We start from the raw sequence: 16,145 nt of genomic DNA, 5'->3' as shown, positions 1-16,145 counted from the left end.
TTATATTATTGAGTTAAATAATTTGATTTCTCCAGTGCGTAATTATATTGGGCCTTTTGGGCCCAATCTAGCACAAATATTGGTAAGGAAATGTTCATTCGTCAGGTCCGTTTTGACAAAACAATTATTTATTGAATACGAGTACAAAACAAATTAAATATATGAGAGAAATTAAGTTAATGTTAACTATTATATTTAATAGTTACATCAGTTTAATGGTGTCAAAATTAAATATACTGTATGTAAAACAAATTAAATATATTATAAACCAATGGTAGAAGGAATCGATTTGAAGCTCGAATTAATGGTGTCAAAATTATTATAAACCATTTTTAGCTACAGGCATTATATTATATGGTAGTCAAAAAATAAATAAGTGTCATATATATAGACTATTTAACTAGAGTAAACCTTGCGTGTTATTAAGTTCAGTTTGATTTTTGATGAGTTTTGTTGTTCTAATATATTAATTACCTTGTTTGCTAATATATATAACAAAACGACATATGAATCTAATTTATAAATGTCTAAGTTTTTGTATAATCATTGAAATATCACTAGTAGTATTTTCATGCTACTGTTTTTTTTTATCGTTCTTTGTTATATATACGTACGTTGACAGTTATTACATATACCAACCATTGTACTTATGCTGAAATTTAGAGAATGAGCCTTGGGAATTCAATTCTCTATATAAATCTATCTTCTTCCATAAGTGGCTGCTATTCAAAAACTTGAACATCACTCCATTTAAAAAGAGAATATAGTCTAGCCTCAAACTCACTAGTTCGAGAAGACAGAAAGAAGAAAAAGAAAAAGAAAAAGAAAAAAAAAAAAAGGAGAAAGAAAAAGAAAAGAAAAAGAGAAAGAGAAAGAGAAAGAGAAAGAGAAAAAGAAAAAAAAAAGGAAAAAAAAAGAAAAAAAAAGAAAAAAAAAATCAATTTGATGTTCAATTTGAAAAGTTCGATATGCCTTAAATTCATGCGGAAAATAAAAACGAACCAAGTACTTTCTCATGATTTTAAATTTGAAATAATTTGTTTTTCATTCTCTTTCTGTGAGTCCATAATCTATCTTTCATTTTCCTAAGTTTCCCTCTTTATAACAGTAATTAGTGAAAAAAATATTGCTTTATGACATAGGGCTAAGTCTATGGTTCTCTCTCATTTTTGGTGACACATTTTATCTTTCCTGCTTTATGGCTCTTCTAAACAAAAATAACAACAAAAACAAGACAACAATAATACCATATTTGGATGGACTAGAAAGTAATCAATGTAAAACATTTTTTCCTTTTTATGGTCTTAATTTATTTGCTAGGTTGTCATATTAATACTAAACATGTAATTTATTCGTTATGTACCATGCGACTCATACATTCGATTTTTATCACAAAACCCAAATTTTTTCAGCAACCATTTCAAAGGGAAAAAAAAACGAAGTTGCCATGATTTTTAAAAAAAAATTCGGTTTTACTAGGGATGCAGAATTAACTACGCTTCCAATTTGATATTTTTTTTTCATTTATTTTTGTGCAACTGAGCGGTGGGATTATTTTTTTTTTTGCAAAATCGATGTCTTTATGTTTATTATTTTTTAAAAGAGGGTAACTAAAATATATTTTTCTATTTAAATTATATTTAAATAGAAATTTTAATGAAAAATTTGATAACTAAAAGAAAATAAGTAAATTGGATTTTTTAGATTTGTATGATTGGAGTAAATAACATAAAATGAATCCTAAATAATGGACCTAGATTCAATTACTAAATTTAGACATCTTATTGACTATGTAAGAAATTGTTAGAATTTTTAAACTATGCCCGACAACAACGTCAAAAATCTTGATAGAATATATATAATCAGAGCTAATAATATTTATAACTCTAATGTTCTACTTTAGAATCAATTGACAAGCGTATGAACATTTCATGCAGTATAGATCGGGGTGTCGATCAACAGATATAGTGTATTAAGTGATTACTGCCCTAGATTCAGTAACCACTAACCGACTTCGCAACAAAATCCTAAAAAAAATAAAAAAAAAATAAAAAAAATTGTAAGAGGGTTTTTGAAAATTTAAACCGCACAAATTTTAAGATGATCAACAGTCCGGAGAGGCACAAGACCCAAGCTTTCAATTGCATCTCACATATTTTTTTTGAAAATTTTAAATTTTCGATTAGACCAATTGATTTGTTTATTATGATAGAAGCTAGCTATAGTTAACGTGGGCTGCAGGTGTGTCATTTTGGTTTGTTTTCGCAAGTTAAGCATGCTAGCTGCTACGTACTTCCAAGTGACTTTCGAAATAAGTAAAGAACAATAAGAGCTACTTTTTTTAAAAGAGCTACTTCTAAGTAAAGAACAATAAGAGCTACTTGTTAATTTGTTTTTGTTGTCAAATTAAAGCATATCTCGAAACAATGAGACTATGGGAATTGACAGAAAATTGAGAGTCTGAGACCATAGTTTTAGCTTTTGATTTTAGTACTGTACGTACGTAGCCATTATGTACTCTTTTACTGTTCAAGTGGTTTTCTAAATCGAATAGGCCTTTCGTCATGGCAGGAGAAGAAGAGAAGGAGAAGAAAGGAGGGTATTTTAGTCATTAATTATTTGGATTGGCAAAATTACAAATTAATGAAGTTTGGAATGGCATTTTTACAATTTTAAATTTAGAAATGATATTTTTACAATTTGAAGGTTTTGGAGTGGCAAATAACCAATTTTTTCTTTGAATAATTACGCAAAACATAATTACTCTTCAAATAATAATGCTCAAAAGAAAATGCATGACTTCTAAACTAAAAAGTCCGGCTTGAAGAATTTAACATGTCGTAAATAATAACATTATTATTTAATTAATCGGTGATAGAAATTAGAATTTTTGAGGAATTTTCTCGTGTTTTAATTGGTAGATTTAGGAGAAAGAATTGTGAAGGCTATGGATGGTAAATTTAAGAGATAAATTTACGAAAGTGATATCTCATGAAAAATATTACAATATATATTGTTGGAGATTCGGGTAGCAAATAAATGTATTACGGTTACAAAATTTAATCCTATCTAAACAGATAATTGATGTATAAATTAGATTTAATTAAGATCATAATTTATAATTAGATGTCGGGAGACGTGCCGCCCCATGTTACTTTCTCAAGTGATGCATGTTTCCCTCCAAAGTAGAATATATAATTTATCTTTATATGTCGGTGATATAAGCATGTTAATTACTCTCTCTTTAAATTTATCCAAAGACTGATCATGTTACTTTCTAAAGTCATGATTCATGTTCCCCTCGAAAGTAAAATATATAATTTATCTTTATATGTTGGTGATATACGCATGTTACTCTCTCTTTAAATTTATCTAATTAAAGATTAATCATAGTTCTTTCTAAAGTGATACATGTTCCCCTCGAAAGTAGAATATATAATTTATCTTTATATGTCGGGTGATATACGCATGTTACTCTCTCTTTAAATTTATCTAATTAAAGACTGATCATAGTTCTTTCTAAAGTGACACATGTTCCCCTCGAAAGTATAATATATAATTTATCTTTGGAAGCGTCTAATTGTCCACAGCCTTTTGTACATCATTTGTCCACAGCTTTGACTTGCGCGAATACTGTAAAATTACTTTTACATGTTGTATAAATATACAATATATCACATAAAATATATCAGTTAATCACAAAACATCCAGCAACTATTTGAAGTGGTCCCATGATAGTTAGAAAAAGATTGCAACTTGCACAACATGACAAAATAAATGTACTTTCAAATTGTACTTCCGAAAATTATAGTTATAGGAAGTTATTAGCAGTTACAGTTAGTTATTAGCGGTTATTGGCAGTTACGAGTTAATTATTAGCTTCCGCACTGGGTTGAATCTTGTATACTGTAAAATTGAATCTTGTATACTGTAAAATTGAATCTTGTATATTGTAAAATTAAATCTTGTATACAGTAAAATTTTCAATTGAATCTTACATACTGTAAAATTGAATCTTGTATACTGTAAAATTGAATCTTCTACACAGTAAAATTTACAATTGAATCTTGTATACTGTAAAATTGAATCAGCAGAATTGTAAAATTGAATATAGTATACAGTAGAAATTTCAATTGAATCTTGTATACAGTAGAATTTTCAATTGAATGTTGTATATTGTAAAATTACGCGGAGTAGGTGAAAGGAGAGGGAGAGCACATGAGATGAGGGAGGACATCTCTACTGAAGTTTGAAGGAGAGGAAGAGCGTGAGAAGGGATTGAGATTAAAAGTTACCATAAATGGCGTAAATGGAAATGAGACAAAGTAACAGTCTGGACCGGAGTCCGTTAAAACAAGTTAAACTGGATAAAGTGCTATGCTGTGGACAATCTTCTGTGGACAAAAACATTTTCTCTTTATCTTTATATATCGGATGATATACGCATGTTACTCTCTCTTTAAATTTATCCAAGTAAAGACTGATTTCGAGGTGAGTGTATTATAGCGGGGGATCTTAATGTTAATCTCTCTCGGGATATGTTTTCGCAAGGGGTATACCCTTTCCCACCATGTGATTCACGTGTTAGAGAGAGAGAGAGGAGGAGATATTAATTTCTTTGTTTCTCAACGTTCTTGTTGGCTCAGGATATATACATCTTATCATATTATTATATATGGATATCTTGTGTTAATGACTCAAAAATTTTCTAAAGTGGAGCGCACCCTTGCGCTAACCCTTTCCGATAAGTCTCCTCTTGTGAATCGAGTGCACATCCTTCTATTTCTCCATTTTATGAGATCTATCATATCTGAATTGTTCTAGTCTTTCTGTTGTGTAGACACATCAACGCACCAACAATCACTACTACAGAAATGTTGATTAAACAGTTAAAAATTGGGTTGTACACGGTTAAATAACTGTCTCCGCTGGCGTCGTGTATGAAAGTGTCCGTAAAATGTACACGGCTGTAGAACCCTTTACGTTTCTCGAAAAATAATGCTAATTTTTTTCGCAAAAACTTAGAACCGTGTATGAATTAAAGCCTCAATTCTTTTGCTTGTTTTGTGGGCCAAGAAAGTAATATACATTCTTCCGGGGCAGAGAAGGATATGAGACGTGCATTTGTGCAAAGAGCAATATTCAAAACATGTTTCCATGGCTATGGCTCCACGGGTTTCCGTCAAAGAGAGAGAGAGAGAGGAAAGAGAAAGAAACAATGAGTGATCAGAAGAGAAAAGGAGTTAGGGAGGCTGGGATATAGGATTAGAATTTTTATAATTTTATTTTAAACAAGTTCGTCAAAATGGACAAATCATGTACTGTACTCAACGTCATCCCAACACACATGATAATTAAACACAATGATACAGTGAGCACAACATACATTCAAACAAGAACATAAAGAACAAGAAACTTAATTACATGTACAAAGAAAAAAGAACTGAATCAAAGCAAGAGACTGAAAAGCAACATTTCAATTATCTTATACCTTTAATAATAACATGCTCTAGATTAAGAGGCTTCTTAAGGTTCGGGCATTCAACAACATCCACTGTGACAAGCTGTGGCATAGTCTTCCGTTTCACCTCCAAGTTCTCCATGTTCGGTTTCACCTCCAAATTCTTCAAGTTCTGCAATTTCTTCAGTTCTAAGGACTGCAACTGCGGAAATCCATTTGCAGAGCAAACCATTTCATTACCTGTGTATGCCCCATCTTGTAAGCTCAGATATTTCAGGGCCCCTAGTCTCTCTAGCCTCGGCATGGGGTCTTCCACCAAACGAGATTTAATTAGGGTCAGCTTTGTAAGATTCGTTGGAAATTTGACGTTATCTATGATTAGTTTCCTGCAATTCCATTCTCCAACCAATTTTATTGTCCTCACCGTCTCAAGTTTCGGAAAGGCCCTCAAATCAACTAATTCTGATGGTACAATATCACCTATAATTGCCATTGAAATGAGATTAACCATCTGACTCATCAGGTCAGAAATAGATTTCCAGTATGGATTTGGTTTCGACTTTGGATTGTCCATGTTTGAAATTGCCAACTTTCTAAGGTTGATCAGGCCACGCGGAAAGTTTTCTTGCCATGACTCTGGAACTGCAACTGTTTTCAGTATCTGTAGGTTAGATATAGTTGTTGTGGAGGGTGGTCCTTTAATTTCGGGACTAGGATTGGCATATACATGGAGAAGTGTTGAGATGGTCCACAGAGATTCAGGTAGGGTTTTTATGATTGTATCTCTAACATCCAAAGTTTGGAGAAATTTCATGAGCATTATAGTTGGAGGGAGCTCAGTTATATCACTACCCCTCAAGCCTAGATACCGCAGGTAAGACATGCTTATTAAAGGTGCTTTTGGCATTGCGGAATTCCTCAATTCTAACACCCACAACATATAGGACATTTTCACATTATTTTTTTTAATATCAAAAGCCAGAAAGGAAACTACCCCCCTATCCAGTACTAGGATTGGATTTTTTCTCTCGTTATCATGGTTGATTGCTACACGGGACATGGACTTTATTTGTTTCAGATCTTTGTTGGCAGCCAAAAATCTCTCTTTGTAGGATTGTTCGATGGCGTATTTATGAATAGATCGACCTACTCGGCAACATTTGATCGTGCCTAAGACTGATCTCTTGGAAACACAAACCAACGACCTGCAAGCAAAAATAAAAAAAATTAAAATCTCCTCCATTATTTATAAAAGAAACAAAATTTCTACATGGACATGAGGACCTTATAATCTATAACAAAATAAAGAATCAATTTTCAGAAATTAATATATATATATATATAATTTTTTTTTCTTGGGGAATGGTTATATGTCGCTCAATCATTAATTAGTCTTCTTTCTTGAAGTAGTAGAGTCACCGTAATTCTCAGTTTACTTAAATAATAATAAAAAATGTGCTTTTATCCATCATTGAGAAAGCTATCAATTCTTTGGTAATAAAACAGACACTATTCAGTTTCATTGATTACCTAATTTTTAGCAATGTTTCCTATAACTATTCTGATCTTTATGGACGAAAGGGAAAAACCATAAACCAAACAATCACCTGTAAATCATAAGACGGAATGTCAATTTCTCGAAATTTTGAGATTACCTTTGGACAAGTTCCTCCAGGTAGTTATTTGCTGTCTCCTCTGCCGTCTGTCCTTCCTCTGGTGTAACAAATCCTTCAGCAACCCATATCTCAATTAGAGACCTTGCAGGAATCTCATAACCTATTTGGTAACATGCTATATAAAGAAAGCACGATCTGATAATGGGAGGTAAATCTTTATAGCAGTAGTTAATAATGGGCAACAAATGATTGTTAGTTGCAACATTATCAAACTCTTTTATCTCGGCTAACAGCTCATCTTTCACCTTGTTCCATGTGTTGTAGTCCATTGGTTTATATGAAAGGAGACCCCCTATAAGGGCAAGAGCCAGAGGTTCTCCTTCACATGCTTTGCCAATCTGTTGAGGGAGATGGTCCAGTTCTTTGGTTAACTCTAGTAAGAACTCGAGAATTTTAGAAGGTTCTTTGAGCGCTCGAAGTTTTGGAAATGCTGTTATGAGGACCAATGCTCGGATCTTCTCCTCATTTGCGAAGATGTTTGAACTATCCAACAAGCCTTCAATTATTTTTATGCCATGGAGAGAGGATATCAGCACATCTATGTCAGTGTGCTCCAACTCTTCTGCTTCTGTGTGCTTTAAATATTTGCATGAAACAATATCATTAATATTATAATATATTCTTTTCTTCCAATATATCTCAAAATTATGTATCCTAAAACTGGGGATCTTTTCTCTGGAAGCCCGTCCAATTTGACGGGCTTCTAGTTGCATACGCTTAATTAGATCCACCTTATTGCCCTCAGGGTCCTCCAAGAGGTCAAATTTAATTTTCATTAGGATAGACACAATTTCACGTGATTGCAAATGCTCAAGATCCTTTTTATCAGGGAAATTATCTGATAAAAGAACTTTGAGAGAAGGTTGAGATAGAATTCCTTTTATGAAAGGTAAGGCATCCATCTCAGATCCGTCACTCCCTCTCAGATCCAATGCAACTGCAATACAAAAGAAACATTATAAAATTAAGTACTATAATTGGTGCATGACAGAAATCTGACATTAATTATGGAGTTGCTAGAACTTATCAAATGCTACCAACTTAATTAATAACTGATGAAATTTGCAACTCCAAACCTTATTCAGCTATGGTATGAATAGAAAGTGTCTGCATTGGTGATTTTCAAATTCAATATATCTTATTGAAAAAAAAAAATTATAATAGTTGAGGAGGTACTACAGAAATCAGTATAATATGTATCAAGAGATATAGGCCCATATATTAATTGAGTTGTATTATCGTAAGAAAGGTAGGTAGGTGGTTGTTCTGTTTATACCAAGAGATAAAAAGGAGTCGTATATAGGATGTTATAAGAAATTAAATTTATAAATACCGTGGAATATATATATCATTTGAACAACCTCGTTTTTTTTTTAATTCCGGTGAAGAGCTATAATCATGCATGCACCAAGTAATTAGTGGAATATCAGTTGTAGTCAAGTGTAGTGTAGATTATACAACTAAATTAATTAAATTAATTAACTGGTAGTCGTAGGTACACCTTCAACATCAGGGCTTTAATCACGGGCCCTTTAACAGAAATAATTAGAATTTTCAAATTCAGGTAATGTATTAGTAAAGAAATATTTAACAGAAATAATTAGAATTTTCAGAAATAAGTTTGTGTTTACCAGAATTGCGATCTACAGTTCTGCCAACACTTGCTTCCTCTATCTCTGTCATTAAATCAAAACAATTTAATCCTTCTTTCGCTCCGTCCCTCACAATCAATGCAACCGAAACCTTCACCAAATAACTGTAATAGAAAAGAAATATTTAAAAGATAATATAAATGCAATACTGAAATCAGGCATTATATATGGAGTTGATAAATTTTATTAAATGTTACCAACTTGAAGACTGTTGAAATTTGAACCTCTAAACCTAATTAGCCCCTGTCCCCACCACAGAGGTTGGAACAGGACACATGGGCAGGAAAACAGTGAGAGAGAGAGAGAAGTGAAACCAAGAGAAAGGAGAGAGAACACACTCACCCAGGATTGTTGCTGTTTAAGGTTCAGGACAGGAGGTTTGATCTGCTATACTCGGCAGGAGAAGAGAGAGGAAGGAAAGGGGGGAGGAAGTATGTGTAGATTGATAAGGGGGCTTTGAAAGAGGAAGTGGTGATTGATTGCAGAGGGACAGAGAGGGAGGCATCATTTATAATGAATTTATGACACAGGTAAAAGCCGAGCAAAAGTATGTGTTTTTAGTAATTAAATTGCAATTCTTGTTCAGAACTCCATTCCTATCCTCCAATTTGAGTTCTGACAGATGCTATCACACTAGAATTTTCACAATATTATTGTAAGAGAAGATCGCTTTTTAGTGGGACTGTATATTTTTCAGAGTATTTTACACTTACCTTTTTTGTTATAATGATCTAACATGATGAATTACTGTAATGTGTTGTTTTTTTTATTATAATGCACTAAATTTTTCTGTTTCTTACTGTTTTCAAATTAATGCAAAAATAATGAAACATTTTTACTTTCCTCTTTTCCATTACATTATTGGCATTACATTATATAGACATATTCTTTCAATCTCACAAGCCATGCATTTTCTTTTGAGGACTTAGAGTTTGATTTCGAATTTATATATTTTAAATAAAAATTATTATTTGAAGAGTAATTATAATCGGGGTAATTATCTAAATCAGTTTGAATAATTAATGAATTAAATGCAAATGATCCGTTGGCATTTGGCATTTATGGTTCGTGCATGGCTGTTCTAGATGTGCGACACTACATGTTATGATATTCCGGCAAAACTTGTTACTGGTGCGTACAGATTATAAGATTCTTTAAAATCCACTTATATAATAGACTTGATGTTAAGAATACAGTCCTTAAAATAAATCCATATTACTAATATTTTGCAATACACTAAAATTAATTAGCATAAAAATTGTTAGTTACTTGATGGATAATCAATGGTTTTTTATTGAGTTAAATACACAACCAACCAATATTATGGATACATTTTGTTTTAATAATCATTGAATTAGTTTTTGGTGTGATCATCACAAACTAATTATCAATACAACTTATTTGTTTTTAATTGTTGTTATATTTTCTTCAATATTTGGACTACAACTTACAAAATAATAGTTTAAATATAATCACATAAGATATATGATTAAATTTTAACTGTTATTTTGCAAGTAATAATAGTTTTATTTAAATTCCCTATATATTTTTATTAATTTTTATATATTGTAATGGGTTAAATGAAATGGTACAATGAAAATAATTTTTATTCGAAATTGTGAATCACCAATGCAAATAACGTAAAGAACATAGAACCTCTTTTGTTTTGTTTTGTTTTTTTTTTTGATTAATAACCTCTTTTGTCAATAGAGTATAAGGGATCATTGCATGTGAAGCTTGCATTGGAGAGAGAGAAAGGGGAAAGCTACACGGTATGGAATCATTTCATGTGACTCACTCGGTATGAAAAATTTCTTGTTTTGCTATATTTTATCATACATGAAATAATACTTGTATCGTATTTATGCTCATTGGCTGAAGTACATATGAATTTTGGATTCTCAATTGTGTACACAATAGAAATACTGAACATTTTGGAGTCGATAGATTTCATAAAATGGACAGATGGAAGGGATGTGCACCATTCGATTCACAAGATCGAGGAGACTTACGAGAAAAGAATAGCGCAAGGAAAACAAATTACATTATGTGAAATAAGAATCACAATTTAGGCTAGGCCAAACCAGAAAACAAAAGTAAAAAAACATTAATAAAATTTTAAATATACTAACATTCTTTTGTGAGGGATGGTTCAGGTTCGGGAATATTGGTGTATAAAACTATGAAGGCTTTCTAATAAAATCAGTTTGACATGCCTATGTTAGGGGGGAAACCAAAGAGTACAAGAAAAAGACTGAATTGCTGGCTCACCATCAACTCATGATTCTGATCAACGGCTGTGATTCGACTGATGGTACAGTGATGTAATATTTTGAAAAGGAAAAAAAGAAATAATAAAGTTGTTCTAGCAGCGGGGTCACATAGATGCCATAATGCCAAGCCTAAGCTATGGTTATTTCGTCTCCTTTCCTTTTCTGAAAGTTTGAATAAGTACCAAACTTGACACAGGAGACAAAAGCGAATTATATATATGCTTATTCCTCCATCCCCTTATTCTTATTCTTATACCTTGCTTTTAATTAAGTATTCCCATGATCCCATCCCATCTCCCAAGAAGGCATCTTTCATTTGTAGAACAGATTCCATGCATCCCCTTTTCTTTAACAAATAACTGCCACACTTTATCTAATTCCCCTTCTGGATGCATCTCCAGTCAAAAGATGGCATTTTCAAACCTTATTCTGTCTTCATATTTATACTATAATTAATATCACTTATCAACTATACTAATGTAGCATACATAGTACATACCACATGCAATATCTTGTGCATTGCTTGAACTCATGGTGAATATCTGTATATCATTTTCAGAATCAAGATCTCTCTCCATCAACTTTTTCTTCTAATTTTTTGCCGGTGAGGATGTACTGGCTTGTTTTATTGAATACATACAACTTGGAAGCCATTATATATCAAGTCTTTCAAAAAAATAATTAAGCTCAATATATAAGACATGGGACTATGGGAGAGGGACATACCATCTAAAAGCATCATGCATGATACATGCATGTGTAGATTATTTTTAATATTATTTCTAATCTTTCACCACTTATCTATTTGGTCATAATTACTTGATCTATACTTGTAAAATTAATGAGGGGTCCTTTAATTTGGTTCAAATGGATATTGTCCACGAATCCAAAATTCCATTACTTGTTGGGCCCAAGCCCATTGCTTCGTCTGCCGATTTTTCTTTTTCTTTTTCCTTTTCTTTTTGATTTGTCTTTTTCTTTTTCTTTTTCTTTTGTCTTTTCTTCGTCTGTGATAGAATTAGAGAAGTCTGACAGTAATTAAGGCTAAAAGTCAAGCCAAGAAAAAGTAATTAGAGAAGTCTGTCATATATTCTCAGCCAGCAGAGCATTTCTATCAAAAGTATTATTTCAGCCTTAATGAAATTCTCCAATAAATCTGGCCCATTATTCTAATACTCAAGTCCTTGGCAACAGTTCCATTGTTCTTCTTTTCTGATGCCAATTCAATTTTTCTATTACCTTTTTCTATTGGCAGCATATTTGAATGTTTATTTTGCAAGAACAAGCTTCATGAAATAGTGTGTATGAAATGAAATTTGTTGGGGGAATTTCACATATACCGCTCAAAAACTTCAAAAATTACGTATTTCCTCCTGTAAACTTTAAAATTACGTATTCCCCCTCTAAACTTCAAATGCTCACAAATTTACTCATTTTATTGTCTTTTATATTAAAACTCATTCTAAATTTGTAAAATACACATTGTATCCCTTATTAAAACATATAAAGCCCATCAAACTCAAATTTTGAATATGACCAATTAATCTACTGTCGGAACTGCTTTTAGATAATTAATGCAATGCATTTTGACCTGTCGCTGTGGGTCCCTTAGCATGCATGCCTCACTTAGCATGATTAATTATAATTAATATTTTGAACAGAGATTAATTGATCCATATATATATATAGTACGGAGTTTGCACTTTTGACGTCGGATCCTACAAAATTTAGATTAGTGACCAAATACCTTTATATTATAGAAAAAAAAATATACATCAAAAGGAAGACAAAGCCTTGGTCAAAATAAACGACCTATAAAATTGGGTTATATATATATATCTTCTAGAAGCTTCTTGATGTGAAATTAGCACCATATGGGTCTGAAAACAAACACATCATATGATGATATGAATAAATCTTCATCCTCTAATGAACTTCCTTAATCATTCAAAAGGTATTATTTCAGCCTTAATGAAATTCTCCAATAAATCTGGCCCATTATTCCAAAACTCAAGTCCTTGGCAACAGGCCTTTTTCTTCTTTTCTTTTGCCAATTCAATTTTTCTATTACCTTTTCTTTTTAATCATTCAAGAGAAGGAAAGCCCATAATAGATCAATGGTCCATTTTATTCACAAACCCAAAGGCCCATGTCCAAATCAATATCCATTTCCAACTTTTAATTTTCAGCCGAGATCAATGGTCCATTTTTTCATACAAGAATTATTGCAAGAATCACACTTGCGCATTAGAAATATTGCATGATTTCCAAAATCCTGAACGGGTGAAAAAAAATCAAATGAGATTGAAAGAATATATAAGCAGTATAAATGGCAGCAACAGACTTACTAAACTATAATAGCATCACATGCATATAGCATTTTGTTGTGCAATCATGAATAATATACTGCTACAAATAAATTAAGCAACTGCATATATGCCCCACACAATTGACTTTTGACTAGCACATCCATTTACTAGCATGAGATATATTATTGCCAGATACAAATTAATTTTTGGCATTGTCATTACATAATAAATCACCAATTTAATTAACTCGATTCATTCCCTTTCTAGAAGAAAATAATATTTTTATTACTAAATATACAAAATAATTAATATATAGCCCAACTTGTGCAATCCTAATCCTTGAAAACCCCACCTAAATCAATTAAGGCATTTCAAACACATTCAATTAATCAAACTACCAAATCACGGATCCACAGAAATTTTACTGACATCACATAGATTATTAGCCTACATAAGAAGATTCTGTATGCGAATTTAAAGGTACTACAACTCTTCTCTAATTTAATTAAAATATGATGATAATCAAATTTGTTCACAAATATGAAAAAGTTAGAAGTAATTTAGTGAGTTTAACAGACTTGACCTCTCAGGTATTGCAAAGGATTATCCTCACTTTATGGTTTGAGATTAAATCTCAACCGGTTTAGGATTAGGGTTGTCATAGAGGGGAGTATTATTGGGCTTTGAGATTCGTGCCAAGTTAAAAGGAATGGTCCAGATCTAGTAATTATAAAAGATTTCCTTATCAGTTATTGGAGAGGACCTGAATTCGTGTAGTAATTGAGTGTTACATGGAAAAAGGTTAATACACCTTTTCATAGTTTTGAGCGGTGTTGTAAAAAACGTTCGTTTAGGTCAATTAGTTATTGGCGGTGATCAAACTGGTATGGATTTTTCTGACTAATCGGCCAATGATTTCCGATTATTCTCAATTATTTTCGATTAGTGCTTCTAATTTTCCTTGTAAAATTAATTGCTCTTCTTCTTAATCTGTAATACGAGGTATTTCGGTGTGCATCAAGTAATTGATTGATTTAGCTAACAAAAAAATATGCAAAACTAATTGATTGATATTTGTAAAATAATTTAGCTAACAAAAAATATGATAATATTTTTAAAATTTTAATAGCAAAACTAATTGATTGATTCTTTATACATCATACAATGCTATTTCGGCATGCATCAAGTAACAACTAACAATCAAATTTTATGCAATTTAAGTATTGTCTGATAGTGCATTTAAAATTATTAATTTTTGAAAATTAAAATTTCAATTAACTTGATATACAATGTCTTTAGTGTTAGAATTCAAATTTTAACTTTACCTCTTATAATTATCAATATTCTTAAAATAAAAGATATTCTGTCTTTTTATATTATCTTTAAATAAAAAAATAAATAAAAAAAAAACATCTGTCAGACATAGGCATAAGATATTTCATCATTTCCCAGGGGTGTAAGTGTAAGTATGTAACGTAATAATAGAAAGGACTTTGGACTCCACATCCTGTGAGGTAACAGAATATTTGTTTTTTGAGTCGGACCGTCAAGCATAATCCGGAACAATCCATTACTCCAATATTCGTGCGTAGAAAAATTGGACGGTCCAGATCTGAACACGAAAACCTTGTTATCTCAGGTGATATGAATTCCATTGTCAGTAGTAAGTCCCAAAAGATTTTAACAGAGTAGTTTTAACGTCATGCAGCGCACGAATCCTATACAGCGCTGTTTTGATTCTACAGTTAAAAATCTTTACCCCCCAAAACCCTCTCCTCTCTCTCGAACTCCATCTCTCTAAACACTCTCCGCCTTCCTCTTCCATGGCGATTTGTAGGAGCAGGAGGAGAGGCGGAGGTCGGCCTCTTCTACCTTCAACCATTTCCTTTCTCCCTCCCAATTATCTATCCTTATCCTCCTCTTTTTGGTACACTGATTTCAAGATTTATACATTCAACCACATGTCTTATTTAGACTTGGATCAGCCCATTCTAGGTACAAAAAATTATTATAAATCTGCATTTATATCCTTCATTCTGATTTGTGTTTACACATTTTTTTACCATTGATTAGGTTCCTAAAAGTTTGGTTCTCTCTTGGAGCTTGCTTTGGTCTTGTTGCTTTACTCATAGTATCAATTGTAAGTAGGATGATGCACTTTATATCAGTGTTGTAAATAACGGTATGTGCTTGTCGGACGGACAGGGTACCGTCAAGCAAATAATCGGAAATAATTGACCATCATCAGAAATAATCGGCTGATTAGTCGGGAAAATCTGTGATGGTTTGGTCACTGCCAACGGCTAATCAGCCGATTAATTGGCCTAAACATACTGTTTTATATCATTGTTCTTTGTACTCCATATATGTTATATCATCATCATCATCATTTTTTGTATGTTCAGATGCTGATCTGGAACTCGTGGGGTGCTGTCAGTTTCAAAGGAGGAGCTTTCTTGCTTGACAATTTTTTTGTAAGCAATTTGTCAGTATTTATTATAGTTTGTATATCATAGAAACTTTGGTTCTTGATGAATTATTTGATTTGTGATTTTGATTTCATGAAATACAGAGTCCTGGCCAAAGCATATCATTTTTGGATTTTGTTCTTTTGCTTGGTCGCCATAAACTGGCATTCTGGTACATTTTAACAGCCATGGTCAATTTCCCTTTCTGTTTACTCAGTCTGTACCAGAATCCATAAAAATAACCAGAAGTAGTAAATCAATTTTTTTTTTTTTTAGATCAACAAGAGGCTTATAATTTATATATCA

At 32.0% G+C, this 16,145-nt stretch overlaps 2 protein-coding genes across 3 annotated transcripts; one reads left to right on the top strand and one right to left on the bottom strand.

The window, feature by feature from the left end:
* Positions 1-5,319: 5,319 nt before the first annotated feature.
* On the bottom strand, positions 5,320-9,262 carry LOC144548416 (putative disease resistance RPP8-like protein 2). The gene is made up of 4 exons (XM_078297077.1): positions 9,132-9,262; positions 8,769-8,893; positions 7,117-8,074; positions 5,320-6,666 (listed from the first exon to the last, which is right to left on the bottom strand). The coding sequence occupies exons 2-4, from the start codon at positions 8,818-8,820 to the stop codon at positions 5,481-5,483; spliced, it is 2,196 nt and encodes a 731-aa protein (XP_078153203.1). The 5' UTR covers positions 8,821-8,893; positions 9,132-9,262; the 3' UTR covers positions 5,320-5,480.
* Positions 9,263-15,132: 5,870 nt separating this feature from the next.
* On the top strand, positions 15,133-16,075 carry LOC144548422 (uncharacterized). Of its 2 annotated transcripts, none has more exons than XR_013509348.1 (4): positions 15,133-15,366; positions 15,445-15,511; positions 15,777-15,845; positions 15,944-16,072. XR_013509348.1 is itself a non-coding variant. In XM_078297083.1 (4 exons), exons 1-4 carry the CDS (start codon positions 15,195-15,197, stop codon positions 16,073-16,075), a joined length of 372 nt encoding a protein of 123 aa, XP_078153209.1. In that variant the 5' UTR covers positions 15,133-15,194. The 2 variants fall into 2 exon arrangements, 1 of the variants encoding a protein (XP_078153209.1); XM_078297083.1 differs by having other exon boundaries at positions 15,133-15,298; positions 15,944-16,075.
* Positions 16,076-16,145: the final 70 nt, after the last annotated feature.

Source organism: Carex rostrata, chromosome 33 (genome assembly GCF_964058835.1).
Source record: "Carex rostrata chromosome 33, lpCarRost1.2, whole genome shotgun sequence".
Taxonomy (NCBI): domain Eukaryota; kingdom Viridiplantae; phylum Streptophyta; class Magnoliopsida; order Poales; family Cyperaceae; genus Carex; species Carex rostrata.
Note: the sequence above shows the minus strand (reverse complement) of the source record. Positions and strands in the feature narration are given on the sequence as shown.

Bases quoted from the DNA above. Each gene is read 5' to 3' on its own strand.
- LOC144548416 (XM_078297077.1), bottom strand. From the start codon at position 8,820: ATGACAGAGATAGAGGAAGCAAGTGTTGGCAGAACTGTAGATCGCAAT. The intron at 8,075-8,768 runs GTAAACACAAAC...TTTGTATTGCAG, and splicing joins AACTGTAGATCGCAATTCTG to TTGCATTGGATCTGAGAGGG. The intron at 6,667-7,116 runs GTAATCTCAAAA...TTTTGCTTGCAG, and splicing joins CTGGAGGAACTTGTCCAAAG to GTCGTTGGTTTGTGTTTCCA.
- LOC144548422 (XM_078297083.1), top strand. From the start codon at position 15,195: ATGGCGATTTGTAGGAGCAGGAGGAGAGGCGGAGGTCGGCCTCTTCTA. The intron at 15,299-15,444 runs GTACACTGATTT...ACCATTGATTAG, and splicing joins TCCTTATCCTCCTCTTTTTG to GTTCCTAAAAGTTTGGTTCT. The intron at 15,846-15,943 runs GTAAGCAATTTG...CATGAAATACAG, and splicing joins TCTTGCTTGACAATTTTTTT to AGTCCTGGCCAAAGCATATC.